The 13,256-nt window shown below is 55.4% G+C and overlaps 1 protein-coding gene across 5 annotated transcripts; it reads left to right on the top strand.

Moving 5' to 3' along the window:
• Positions 1-521: 521 nt before the first annotated feature.
• Positions 522-12,218, top strand: HYOU1 (hypoxia up-regulated 1). Of its 5 annotated transcripts, XM_060160560.1 has the most exons (27): positions 668-767; positions 1,142-1,226; positions 1,605-1,702; positions 1,942-2,035; positions 2,214-2,292; positions 2,448-2,602; positions 2,726-2,802; positions 3,245-3,426; positions 3,670-3,785; positions 4,912-5,104; positions 5,318-5,452; positions 5,614-5,696; positions 5,793-5,925; positions 6,097-6,284; positions 6,512-6,650; positions 7,182-7,242; positions 7,397-7,476; positions 7,870-8,055; positions 8,199-8,371; positions 8,451-8,538; positions 8,668-8,790; positions 8,938-9,071; positions 9,152-9,236; positions 9,885-10,125; positions 10,220-10,267; positions 10,535-10,585; positions 10,719-12,218. In XM_060160560.1, the coding sequence occupies exons 3-27, from the start codon at positions 1,612-1,614 to the stop codon at positions 10,778-10,780; spliced, it is 2,997 nt and encodes a 998-aa protein (XP_060016543.1). In that variant the 5' UTR covers positions 668-767; positions 1,142-1,226; positions 1,605-1,611; the 3' UTR covers positions 10,781-12,218. The 5 variants fall into 5 exon arrangements, with proteins under 5 accessions (XP_060016541.1, XP_060016545.1, XP_060016542.1 ...); XM_060160558.1 differs by lacking the exons at positions 668-767; positions 1,142-1,226 and adding an exon at positions 522-629; XM_060160559.1 differs by lacking the exon at positions 1,142-1,226 and having other exon boundaries at positions 635-767.
• Positions 12,219-13,256: the final 1,038 nt, after the last annotated feature.

Here is a 13,256-nt window from a genome sequence, read left to right as displayed (position 1 = left end):
AAGAGTCCAGGCCAACTTCTGCCACGAACACAAGCGTTATCTCCGACCCATCAGCGAATATCTCTCCTTTAGTGGCTTTAGTTTCCTCAAAGAAACAAAGGGGGGTTGAGATGGACTGAGCCAGAAGCGCATTCTCTGATTTCCAGCCAAAGCGAATACCGACCAACAAGCAAGCGCCTCTTCCGCGTGGCTGCGGAGGGGATGCCGATCTTTCCTGCTTCTCGGCCGGAGCTCCCAGATGACCAGAAGAATAGGGCCGAGCGCGAGACCGCCCGTGCGCCGACTCGCTCTAGGGACCGGTCACTCCCGACCCGGGGAGTCAAACATCCAGCGCCGCGGCCGGAAAAGTCCCGCGAGCGCACCGGGACTGACGCTGGGCCGCGTGACGTGGTCCAATCCACGGCCAGCGTCGGCGGTTTTCCTCCAACTGGTTGACTGGCCCCTCTGCTGCCTCCCCGGGAGCGGCTGGAGACAGAGGAGGGGGGCGGGCCTAGGACGTGGCCCAATGGGAACGCGCGCCGCGGCGGCTGGGGGCGGGGCCGGGCCCACGGCGCAGGGCCGGGCGCCGGAGGCTCCAATGAGCGCACGCCGCGTCCGGGGCCGGCTGGTTCGCTAGACGCCGCCGGGAGGTTGGTGGCTAATGTAACAGTTTGCAAACCGAGGGGAGTTGTGAAGGGCGCGGGCTTGAGGGGCGCGCTGCTGGCCTCGTGGGTCCATCGGCCGCCGCGTTTGTCCCAGAGCTGGGACCACAGGAGCGGAGGCAAGAGGTAGCGAGGGTGGGGATGGCGATGGGGACCGGCCACCCCTCCTGGAGGAGGCAGCGTGCTAGCTCCGGGGGCGGGTCGGTAGTGGGAGTGAGGGCCGCAAGAACGCCGATGCGCTTGGCCCTGCATCTCGGTCCCCGGGGCGCCCCCACGTCTTAGGGGTGGGCCGGAACCCATTTCCGGGAGTGAGAGCCGCCGTCTTCGGCTGGTGAGGCTTAGGTGAACTCGGGGTACTCTGTACCCAACGGTGCGGAACCTTACTGTTCCAGGCACAGCGTCTGAGTAGGCAGCGGGGCCTGGTATGGGATGGAGAAGGGGAGCGGGCGGGACAACCCGAAGGGATGCTGACGATGAGACAGGCCCTTCTTCCACCCCAGACTCGCCCAACGTCACCATCTCTCAGTTCCCGTCCAGGTCCGGCCCGGCTTTCTCCGCCAGCAGGGGAGCTCCAGGTGTAGGAAGGTAGTTGAGTCCTGGGCGGGGATCCCTGGCCGCACCCCAGGTGTCTGACAGCAGGGGCAGTGCTGGGGTGCGCCAGTTGCTGCCTATGCTGTGGACGGAAGGCCCTGGTCTCCTTTCTCCTGTCCTGTTACGTTTATTTAGGGATGTGGTGACTGGCGGCCAGGATCTCTGCTGTTTCACCTGGGCCTTTGTGTGGGCACTTCTGAGGATGCTGAGAGTGCTTGGTTCTCATTGGGAGGGAGGGGAGGGGATGTAGACTGCTCTGCCCTGGGTGAGGAGCGAGTAGGTATGAATCTTAAAGCTTCTCTGTTCTGGATGAGGTTCTGCCTCCTTCACTCAGGGCATCCAGTTACAAGTGTTGTTTTTCTCCTCCCCCAGAGACACAATGGCAGCCACCGTCAGGAGGCAGAGGCCGAGGAGGCTAGCCTGTTGGGCCTTGATGGCAGTGCTCTTGGCAGACCTGTTGGCACTGAGTGGTGTGTACCCCAAAAGAGGCATCGAAAGAAATATAAATGAGTGAATGTTGGATGATACGTGGTGGGAAGGCAGAAAGAAGCTGGTGGTGGGAAACTCTGGACTCTTAGGTTGCCAGACCCAGACCTTTTTCTTTGTCCATTGCTGTCTTACTTTCTCCATGGAAAGCAGTGTGCTTTGATTAGCGGGGCCTCAGGAAGTGGGGGAAGAGGGGCTAATTGACAATCTGTTTCCCCTTCAGACACGCTGGCAGTGATGTCTGTGGACCTGGGCAGTGAGTCAATGAAGGTGGCCATTGTCAAGCCTGGAGTGCCCATGGAGATTGTCTTGAACAAGTGAGGGCGGCCGCAGGGTCGGGTGGGGAAAGGGAGTCTGCGCCCCAAGCCACAGTGTGTTCTTCGTAGTGCCCTCGGCAGACTTTGGTGTCTGCACGATTGATTGTATGTGCGGTGTTGAGGCTCCTGAGAACACACCCTGCCATAGACACCTGGTCCCATTGTCTCTTTTCCACAGGGAATCCCGGAGGAAAACCCCAGTGACTGTGACCCTGAAAGAAAATGAAAGATTCTTTGGAGACAGTGCAGCAAGCATGGTGAGCTAGTAGCCTGCCCCCTTCCCAGAAGCAGTGGGCAGAGGAGAGGAGGTAACAGACCCCAGAGTCTGTTCCCTGATCGATCTCTGAGGTAGGAGGTAGGTGATGGCTAGCTTGGGAGCCTAATACTCTGCTTCTCCTTTACCTCCTCTCAGGCCATCAAGAATCCAAAGGCTACGCTGCGATACTTCCAGAACCTCCTGGGGAAGCAGGAGAATAACCCCCACGTGGCCCTTTACAGAGCTCGTTTCCCCGAGCATGAGCTGGGCTTCGACCCACAGAGGCAGACTGTGTACTTCCAAATCAGCCCGTGAGTGCCCTGCTGGGCAGGGTGGGCTCAGCGGGCCTGATGGGGTCCCCATTGGCATGTGCTCACCATTGTCCTTGCCTCGATGCCTGGCTTTCCTTGCCTCTAACTGCTTCCTTCCCCCAGGCAGCTGCAGTTCTCACCTGAGGAGGTCCTCAGCATGCTTCTCAATTACTCCCGTTCTCTGGCTGAAGATTTTGCAGGTGAGCGGCCAAGATGGGGCCAGTGGTAGCCAGGTTCCCTAGGGACTCAAATAGAGGTAGTTTTGCCTCCCAGGGAATATTTGGCAACGTCTGATGACATTTTTGGTTGTCACAACTGGGGAGCTACTGCTACTGGCATCTACCAAGTAGAAGCCAGGGGTGCTGCCAGACATCCTAGACTGCACAGGCCCGCCCCCCAAACCAAAGAATTATCTGGCCCAGAGACTTCCCTGGCAGTCCAGTCGTTAAGACTCCATGCTTCTACTGCAGGGGGCACGGGTTTGATCCCTGGCGGGGGAACTAAGGTCCTGCATGCCGCACAGTGCCACCAAGAAAAAAAGAGAGAGAATTATCTGGCCCAAAACATCAATTGTGCTGAGACTGGGAAACCCTCCTCTAAGGTCTGAAGCTGGTGGGAACTCTGTTCTGTTGTCCCCTGTAGAGCAGCCCATCAAGGATGCAGTGATCACCGTGCCAGCCTTCTTCAATCAGGCTGAGCGCCGAGCTGTGCTGCAGGCTGCGCGCATGGCTGGCCTCAAAGTGCTGCAGCTCATCAACGACAACACTGCCACTGCCCTCAGCTATGGTGTCTTCCGCCGGAAAGATATCAACAGCACTGCCCAGGTGAGCCAGGGAGGAACTGCTGACCAGACTTGCAGGGTGGCCGAGTCTGATGATGGAGGCCATTTGGCTCATTTTGCATCTGTTTCCGTGGCTGGCCCTTGACAAAATGAGGCAACAGCCCTCAGCCCCTTCTGGAGCTGTTTGGCTTTCACTTGAGAGTTGGTACAGCCCCTTGCAGGCAGGGAGGCAGGCACCCTGGAGTTAAATAAGGTTCCTGTGACAGTGGCCTTGATGTCTCTACAGAATATCATGTTCTATGACATGGGCGCAGGCAGCACTGTGTGCACCATCGTGACCTACCAGACGGTGAAGACTAAGGACGCAGGGATGCAGCCACAGCTGCAGATCCGGGGAGTGGGGTAAGTGGGTGCTGGGACGAGGGCTGCTTGCTGAGATACCCTCGGGTCAGGGGTTTCTTCTCAGAGGGGCAGCTGCCTCACTTTCCTGCTCCCTGCAGGAAAGCTCTCCTGGTTAAAGCATCAGTCATCGTAGGGTACCTCTCCCAAAGAGCAAGGGGTAGATGGAAATTGGGGGAGGACAGTTTGGAAAGATTGAAGGGCAGGGAACGTCCCAAGCTGCTTCTGAGGAAACCCACAAGGCCATAGGCCATATGTGGAGTGTCAGATTCAATTATTTTTTTGTTCTTGTTATTCCCAGTTTACTTATCACTGGCATTATCTTATTTCACGAACCCATTCTTTCCTGTCCATCTTTACTGCTTCTATGCTAGTCCAAACCACCATCGCCTCTTACCTGCAGAATTGAAGATCTCCCCGCTGCCAGTGTGGCCTCCCTCCAGTTCTTTTCTCCGCATCTCAGCCAGAGGGTTCTTTTCAAAATGCCAACCTGACTGTATCTCGTTTCTTTAAAAACCCTACAGTGGCTTCAAACCTTTGCCTTGGCCTATGAGGCTGTGCCTGTGTGCTCCCGGGCTCCTCCTGCTTGGCTCTGACCCTGAACCTCTTGCTCTTTGAGCTCCAGCCATCCTTGCGCTCCATGGAACTTACACACCGCACTCTCTCTCACCTCACAGTTTTTATGCATGCTTTTCCCTCTGTCTAGAATGTTCTTTCCTCTTCACCTAGTTAATCTCAACTCATCCTTCAGGTTTCAGCTCAAGCATCACTTATTCACAGAACTTTTCCTGACTTCCCTAAATAGCTTAAATATTCCATATATGTGTTTAGTGGTGTTGTTTGTCTCTCTGTTATAACACATAGGTTGGTTAAAATTTCACATTTATATGATTATCTGGTTGCTGGATTATAAACTCTTTGACAACAGGGGGCTTGTCTTGTCTTTTTCTTCTCACAGTTGCATCTCCAGAGACAAATACATAGTTTGATGCCCAGTAGGTACAGTTGAATGAATGGGCAGATGCCTGTCGCTGTGAGGTGTCAGCCGTGTGGGTGAAGGCCAGGTTCTGTGCAGATGAAGGAGCCCTGTGTGTTCCTCATGCTTTTCCCTGTTCCCTTTCCTGCACAGGTTTGACCGCACCCTGGGGGGCCTGGAGATGGAGCTCCGGCTGCGTGAGCACCTGGCTGGGATTTTCAACGAGCAGCGCAAGGGCCAGAGAGCGAAGGACGTGCGGGAGAACCCCCGCGCTATGGCCAAGCTGCTGCGTGAGGCCAATCGACTGAAGACCATCCTGAGCGCCAATGCCGATCACATGGCCCAGGTGCTCACATGTGCTGCTTGAGGGCAAATACTCCCCACCCAGAGGGTGGAGGATCGCGCCACCCCAAGCTAGACTCCTTGTGCCTGGTGTGGCCCATCCCTTCTTCCTGTGCTTCCTTCCATCCTCCCAAAGTCCTGTTCCCTTGGTGTCTGACCTGCTCACTCAGAGAGCAGGACCTGGGTGAGAACTCTGACCCTCCTCATCCTCCCGCAGATCGAGGGCCTGATGGATGACGTGGATTTCAAGGCGAAGGTGACTCGGGCAGAGTTTGAAGAGCTGTGTGCAGACCTGTTTGAGCGGGTGCCTGGGCCCGTGCAGCAGGCCCTGCAGAGTGCCGAGATGAAGCTGGTGAGGGGGTCGTCCAGGAGGGCATGGCGGGGAGGCAGGTGGGATAGAAAGTGATGAGGTGGCAAGAAGGAGGGAGCGGGAACATCAGGGAGGAGTCGGTGCTGAGGAGGAGGGTTAACTCGGGCTGACCCATCCACCTCCCGTTCTCTCTCCCCCTGCAGGATGAGATTGAGCAGGTCATCCTAGTGGGGGGGGCCACTCGGGTGCCCAAAGTTCAGGAGGTGCTGCTGAAGGCTGTGGGCAAGTGAGTGTGGGGGCTGGAGGGCTGGGGGGGGCTGGGGGGGGGCGGGCCAGGCTGGGAGCTGCAGGTGGGTGGTGCTGAGGCTTGGGATGCTCACAGGGAGGAGCTGGGCAAGAACATCAACGCCGATGAAGCCGCCGCCATGGGCGCTGTGTACCAGGCAGCGGCGCTCAGCAAAGCCTTCAAGGTGAAGCCGTTTGTTGTCCGAGACGCGGCCATCTACCCCATCCTGGTGAGTAAGCCTGTCTGATGGGGTGACAGGCTCCCTTTACCTCTCTCAGGGCCGTCTCCCCTGTCTACTCTAGACTGTCCGTCTGTCTTCCTGCCACTGGTGTTCCCCGCCCTTCTTCCCCGAGACCCTCCTCTGCTCCTCCAGCGTACCTCCCCTCTGCCTGCCGCGTAGGTGGAGTTCACGAGGGAAGTGGAGGAGGAGCCTGGAGTTCGCAGCCTGAAGCACAATAAGCGCGTCCTCTTCTGTCGGATGGGGCCCTACCCTCAACGCAAAGTCATCACCTTCAACCGCTACAACCATGACTTCAGCTTCCACATCAACTATGGTGACCTGGGCTTCCTGGGGCCTGAGGATCTTCGGTGAGGGGGTGGGGCAGGGGGAGGGCTCCAGGGAGGGAGGGCTTGGGGTCTGAGGGGGACACAGGGGAAGCAGGCTGTGGGCTTGGGGTTGGGCTGAGCTTCTCCTCCGGGAGGAGCTTCCATCCTGAGGGTGTCCTCAGGGAGGGCCCCGCATCTCGTGCTGGGAGGCTGTGTAGGCTAGAGCTGGGGGGGGGGCTTCCCTTAACGGCTCTCTCCTCCCCACCCAGGGTATTTGGCTCCCAGAATCTGACCACGGTGAAGCTAAAAGGTGTGGGTGAGAGCTTCAAGAAGTATCCCGACTATGAGTCGAAGGGTATCAAGGCTCATTTCAACCTGGATGAGAGTGGCGTGCTCAGCCTAGATAGGGTGAGAGCAGGAGACCCCGTGTGCAGGGCGGGGGCCCAGGCCCCAGCAGCCTTTTCCAGAGCAGTTCCTCATGGTATTAGAACGTGATAAACGGGTTCTGGAGTTGGGTAAACCTTAGGTTAAACAAAGCTAACCAAGGGACCTGGTATGGGCCGTCTCAGAGCCTGTAAATGCTCGTGGATGTTATAAGTTTCAGGATCTGTAGCATGGTTGAGAAACCTGTCTTTAAAGGACGGTTCTGGGGGTTAATATCTTTTAGAACATACTGGGGCAGTAACGGCCCATTTGGTTGAGTGGAGAAGTGTGAGGGTGGGCGGAGGAGCAGCTACGGTCCCCTGCTGAAAGGGCTCATAATCAGCAGGGCTGGCGGTGACTCCATCCAAGAGCCCGTAGAAGGAGGCAGCTGAGAGAACAGGCTGGCACACCTGGAAGTCACCTGGACGCGCCTAGCAGCCACCCGCCAGGCAGGGTGTTTGTGGGGAAAAGGTGGCTTAGCGTGTGCATTTCTTCACCTCGGATCCCTGTCTTCAGGTGGAGTCTGTGTTTGAGACGCTGGTGGAGGACAGCCCAGAAGAGGAATCTACTCTGACCAGTAAGATAAGTGTGCACACACGTGTATGTGTGTGTGTGTCTGTGAGAGGGTGTATTTGTGTGCACTTCGGGGAGGTGGGCGGGCCATGCCCTGGGGTTGGGGGTGGAGTCAATGCTGTGGTCCCCTTTAAGTCTTTGGCTTTTCTTCTTTCTAGAACTTGGCAACACCATCTCCAGCCTGTTTGGAGGTGGCGCCGCACAAGATACTAAAGAGAATGGTACTGACACTGTCCAGGTAAGGCCAGGATGGAGCCAAGGGAGCATGGAGGATGGTGCGTGGGACCAGGCGGAGGCAGCAGGGACAGGGGGTTGGAGTGGGCATCTCAGCTGCCTAGGATGTGATAGATCTACCCCTCCTCTCAGCCCAGGCCGAGTTCACTACACCCTCCTCTGGACTCTGAGCCGTCCCTGTGCTTGAGCTCCAAGGCCCACCCTCATGTCCAAATGCTTTTCCTTTGTCCAGCTAGACTGCTGCAGTCCAGATGCCTGCTGCCAATTTCCATACAGTCGTCCTCTGTCTCCCCCAAGCTGTGTCATGGGCGGTGAGCCCCTCAAAGCAGAGCCAGTCCTGATCCCTAGGCTCTGCTAGTGACTATTGTGGGTGGGCGTGTCTGTGATTGTTTCCCAGGAGGAGGAGGAGGGGCCTGCTGAGGGGAGCAAGGCTGAGCCTGGAGAGCAAGCAGAGCCCAGGGAGGAAGCTGAGGCCCCAACAGAAGACACCTCTCCACCCCCACCCCCTGAGCCTAAGGGGGATGCAGCCCCTGAGGGAGAAAAGGCCGCAGAGAAAGACAACGGGGAAAAGCCCGAGGCCCAGGTGAGCTCTAGGCAGAGTGAGGCCAGCCTGGACCCAGTGGTTAATGGGACAGGTGCCTGCTTTGCTTCTTGGCCCCCAGAGCCCTGCCTGTGCAGGGTAGAAGGGCCAACACTTGCCCTGACATCTTGGTCTCTTCACCCCAGAAGCCAAGTGAGAAGGGTGAGGCAGGGGCTGAGGGTGTCCCTCCAGCCCCGGAGGAAGAAAAGAAGCAGAAGCCGGCCCGGAAGCAGAGAATGGTGGAGGAGATCGGGGTGGAGCTGGTAGTCCTGGACCTGCCTGACTTGCGCCAGGATGAGCTGGCCCGCTCGGCCCAGAAGTGAGTAAAGGCTGCGAGTGTGCAGAGGGTGCCCAGGGTGTGGAATGGAGCCCCTCATGCCTGCCGCCCCTGTCCACAGACTCCAGGACCTGACGCTCCGGGACTTAGAGAAGCAGGAACGGGAAAAAGCAGCCAACAGCTTGGAAGCATTCATCTTTGAGACACAGGTTGGTCGGGTGGGAAGCACACCTGCCCCAGGCCCTGTGTGTGGGGCTGGGGAGCAGGGAGGGGGTCCTGCTCCATGAGCCTTGCCCCCAGGGCCTGCTGCATGCTTGTGCTCTTGTGCACCTCCCCAGGACAAGCTGTACCAGCCTGAGTATCAGGAAGTGTCTACCGAGGAGCAGCGTGAGGACATCTCTGGGAGACTCCATGCCGCGTCCACCTGGCTGGAGGATGAGGGCTTTGGGGCCACCACAGTGGTGAGGGACCTCCCAGGACATGGCGGGCCGGATGGGAAAGGGAGGAGAGCTGGGGTGCGAGGCTATAACGGAGGATGCAGGGCTGGTTCCAGGGCTGACATGTCATCCCCTCAACCCTCTGCCCTCTCCCTTCCCCACATCCATCAGATGTTGAAGGAGAAGCTGGCCGAGCTGAGGAAGCTGTGTCAAGGCTTGTTTTTCCGGGTGGAAGAGCGCAAGAAGTGGCCCGAGCGGCTGTCTGCCCTCGATAACCTCCTCAACCATTCCAGCATGTTCCTCACGTGAGCGGCCCCTTCACTTTTCTTCCTCATTCAGTCCCGCCCTGTCCCTCCTGGACTGATGGTCTCCTCTCTGGCTGCAGGGGAGCCCGGCTCATCCCAGAGATGGACCAGATCTTCACGGAGGTGGAGATGACAACGTTAGAGAAAGTCATCAACGAGACCTGGGTAATCCCCGTGTAAATACTTAACTGGAGACTTACCTGGTGAAGTGGGCTGTCCTAGGCAGCGTGGGAGATACGGAGAAACGGAGAGCTGGCAGCCTCTGTGTCCAGGCTTGACAGCTAATCCGGAAGGCAGAAGATGGTTGCGTTTGAGGCCGTGTCGGATTAGTCCCAGACTAGAGTCATAGCCATGAGTCGTCAACCAGACGAGCGACAGAGCCCATCCCCGTGAGGTTAGAGAAAGCTGCTTTGAGAAGCTGGGACTTGAGCTGGATGCAGAAGGTGGGCCAGGGTTTGGGGAGGGGAGAATGACTTGTCATGAGAAGCAGAAACTGTTTTGAATGTGGGGATGGTTTTTTTTTTTGAGCCAGAGCTCAGAAGTGGAGAGAGAAGGAGAAAATAATTAAGAGGTTCAGCTGTAGTTAGTCCATAGTAATAGGATGTAAGCCAGAAACGTGTAGTTTGGGACTCCCATGTGGACAGTCTCGAATGCCATTCTGAGGGGTCTGCTTACTTCTGGGGCTGACGGCCACGGGCAGCAGTGATTTGGGGTCTGGGGGAAGAGCCTGTGGTTTGTTGGGGGGTGTATTTCACCTGAGACAGAGGCGTCTGCCATGTCCGTGGCTGGCTCTGAGCCTGTCCTCGCCCACAGGCCTGGAAGAATGCAACCGTGGCCGAGCAGGCCAAGCTTCCTGCCACAGAGAAGCCCGTGTTGCTCTCAAAAGACATCGAGGCCAAGATGATGGCCCTGGACCGAGAGGTGCAGTATCTGCTCAATAAGGCCAAGTTTGCCAAGCCCCGGCCCCGGCCCAAGGACAAGAATGGGACCCGGGCAGAGCCTCCCCTCAATGCCAGTGCCAGTGACCAGGGGGACAAGGTCATCCCTCCAGCAGGTGAGGGCAGGGTGCCTGGTTCCAGGTGCTACTGGGCAGCAAGAAGCTTTCCTTTCCCTCCCGGGACTACATTTTCCTCCTGGTTTCCCTCCAGGCCAGACTGAAGATGCAAAGCCCATCTCAGAGCCTGAGCAAGAGACTCGTGAGTTGGGGGAAACTGATTGGGAATACGGGCATCACTTAGCCGAGGGGTCGGCAAACTTGCAGGTACAGCCTCTTTGCAGGCGGCCTGTGAGCAGTGAACGGCCTTAGAAGGTTATTTCCAAAAACGAAATATGGAAAGAGACCTAGTGTGGCTCACAAATCCTAAAATATTTGCTATCTGGCTCTTTGCAGGAAAAGTTTGCCATCCCCTCTGTTAGCCCCTTCCTTCCTTTGCAGACACTAACCCATTCCTTCCCGAAAGCAGGATCTGAACCGGCAGACTCTGAACCTCTGGAGTTAGGGGGTCCCGCAGCAGGTGAGGGCAGAGTGGGAGATGGGGGGTACCGGGAAGCCTAGCAGGGTCTGGGGGGAGATGCCTGCCCAGAACTGGGCCCATTCCCTCCATCTCACTTGCTTTTGTTCCTTTGCTCTCCCCCAACTCCCACCAGAATCTGAACAGAAGGAGCAGCCTACAGGACAGAAGCCAACTTTGAAGAATGATGAACTATAACCCCCGCCTCCCAGTTCCCCACTCGTCCCCGCCCCCTTCTCTTACCACCTCTATTTATTAAACACCAAGGGCTGGGGGAGGGGTTGGCCCCGCCCTCAGAGGCTTAAGTTCCTCTTCTCTCACCTGTGATTGGAGGTGTGGAGAAGGGGGAGGAAGGGACAGCTCACCAGTTCTTCTGGAGTAGTTCTGTGGTTAAAACTGAAATTGTTCCATTCCCCAATCCCACCTTCTGGTTCCCTACCCATCCAGGCCCTAGTTTGGGAAAAATCACTATTAGGTCTTAATTCTTCGCCTGTGGGTAGGTGAGAGGATGGCCATCGGTAGTTGGTTGACAGACCTGGTAGTGGGAAGGGTGTCCTGGCTTATTAGAGGGTCTCCAGTCTTTTCTGGTCATCCTTCCCTCCCTCCCTCCCTCCTCCACCACGAGATCAATGCCACACAGGCCAGTGTCTGCAGAGCCTTGGTTACCAGGTTTGATTTCTGAGCGCCTGTCTGTGCTCTTGCCTCCTCCAGGGTTTTTTCTCTAAAAACCCCCGCCCCCATGCCTCCTCCCCTGGGTCTCCTTGGCTTCCTCTTGCAAGTTGGGCAGTCCTCTGCCTCTAGGCCAGAGCCCTTCCATCTGGACTGCCTAAGTCAATCTAGGTCGACTCCCACCCACACGTACAAACCCCCCGGTGGCCAGAGTAGGCAGGGAGAAGGTGAAGAAGGGAATCCAGCTGCCTCTGCAGGGAGTGAGATGTGTGAAAACCCTGTAGCTCCCCAGCCTGTGGACTCGGGCCTAGGAAAGCTGTGTGCAGTGGCTGGCACAGGATGCCAGCGTCCTGCAAGCACTGCTGGAAACTGCATCTTCCTAGTAGCCTGGTACTCCTTGGCCCTTTGACTTCCTGCCCCCATTCTCTCCGCTTCTGTTCTGCCCTCTCAGACAGAGCCTTTCCCTCACTTCCTGGCCCCCTGGGCTGACCAAAATGTGCTTTCTACTGTGAGCCCCTGTCCTAAGACCCTGGGGGCAGGAGAGACCATGGCGTGAATGTAAAAATGCCACCTCGCTCTGTTGGAGGCAGGCCTTGTGGGGGGAAGGAAGAGGGTACAGGTTGGCCTTTCTTATTAATGTGTTGCTCTGCTGGGATGGGGGCCCTTTTACCCACCACACTGGTGTTGGGCAGCCTGCCCTTCAGGATCCCATCTGTAGCAGGGGCCAGGGCTGCCACCCCAACTCCCAGGACAAGGGGGAGCCTGCTTGTGTCTGTCTCTTGTGTTGTTTTCCTCTTTTTTTTTCTTTTTTTTGCCACATTGGCAGAAATGTGACCCAAGTGTCCTACCCTGTCCTGTATGTTTGAGTTGTTTCACTAGCAGTTGAGGCTGGTTGGACAGCTTTGAGTCAAGTTGTACTTTGCTCCATTGTTAATTGAAAAGCTGTTTCAGTAAAATATTTTCTACAGTTTTTTGTGCTGTGAATTTTTTAAAATATGTTTACTTCTTGAATATAAATAATGCATGTTTATAATGGAAAATTTGGAAGGTAGAAGTTTGAATAACAAAATTGCCTATAATACTACCACCAAAACATCATTAACATTTTAGACTTAGATTTTTAGCCTTTTTAGACATTTTAGACATTTTAGACTTACACTTAGATTCATGTATGTAATTTTTCTTCATGAGAACAAAACTGGTTTTATTTTTCCCCTGACATCATTTGGATCCCTATATTCCAGCTATTTTTAGGTAATAATCCATTTTTAAGGTAACAACCTCATTTTACAAATAAGAAATCAGCAGTTCATAGAGGTTCAGAGGTCCAAGGAATCAGGTATCAGGTGACTCAGCTAGGTTTGAACTTAATTCTGACCCAATGACCCTTGCGTTATTACCCTGATACATGAATGTGTTGCTAGAGCTTCATTACTCGTAGCACAGTTAATTTGGGTTGTTCATCAGTTATAATGGAGCCATGTTTTACCAAAGGAAAATCACTGTAATCATTAATTATTATCAACAACGGCCTCAGTCTTTTTTTTTTTTTTTTTGGTTGCACCAGGTCTTAGTTGAGGCAGGTGGGCTACTTAGTTGTGCAAACTCTTAGTTGTGGCATGCACGTGGGATCTAGTTCCCTGACCAGGGACTGAACCTGAGTCCCCTGTATTGGGAGCGTGGAGTCTTATCCACTGTGCCACCAGGGAAGTCCCTAGTCATTAATCAGTCACGTGTCTAAGCAGTTGAATAAAAAAATGACCATGAAGTTTATGTTTTTCTCTAAAGGTTGAACAATTCAGACAGGTTTTGAACCTGCAAGTCTCTTTTTGTTTCCCAATAGACTTTTTTTAAGGGCAGTTTTAGTTTCACAGCAAAATTGAGCAGAAAGTACACAGTTCCTGTATACCCTCCGGCTCCATACATACTCAGCCAACCCCAGTATCAACATCCCACACCAGAGGGACGTTTGTTATGATCTGTGAACCTACACATCATTATCACC

Source organism: Lagenorhynchus albirostris, chromosome 9 (genome assembly GCF_949774975.1).
Source record: "Lagenorhynchus albirostris chromosome 9, mLagAlb1.1, whole genome shotgun sequence".
Lineage (NCBI taxonomy): Eukaryota > Metazoa > Chordata > Mammalia > Artiodactyla > Delphinidae > Lagenorhynchus > Lagenorhynchus albirostris.
Note: the sequence above shows the minus strand (reverse complement) of the source record. Positions and strands in the feature narration are given on the sequence as shown.

What these genes read in the sequence shown, in the direction of transcription:
- HYOU1 (XM_060160558.1), top strand. Translation starts at nt 1,612, where the DNA reads ATGGCAGCCACCGTCAGGAGGCAGAGGCCGAGGAGGCTAGCCTGTTGG. An exon ending in GAGACAGTGCAGCAAGCATG is followed by an intron (nt 2,293 to 2,447) that starts GTGAGCTAGTAG and finishes ACCTCCTCTCAG; the next exon opens with GCCATCAAGAATCCAAAGGC. An exon ending in CGGCCATCTACCCCATCCTG is followed by an intron (nt 5,926 to 6,096) that starts GTGAGTAAGCCT and finishes CCTGCCGCGTAG; the next exon opens with GTGGAGTTCACGAGGGAAGT.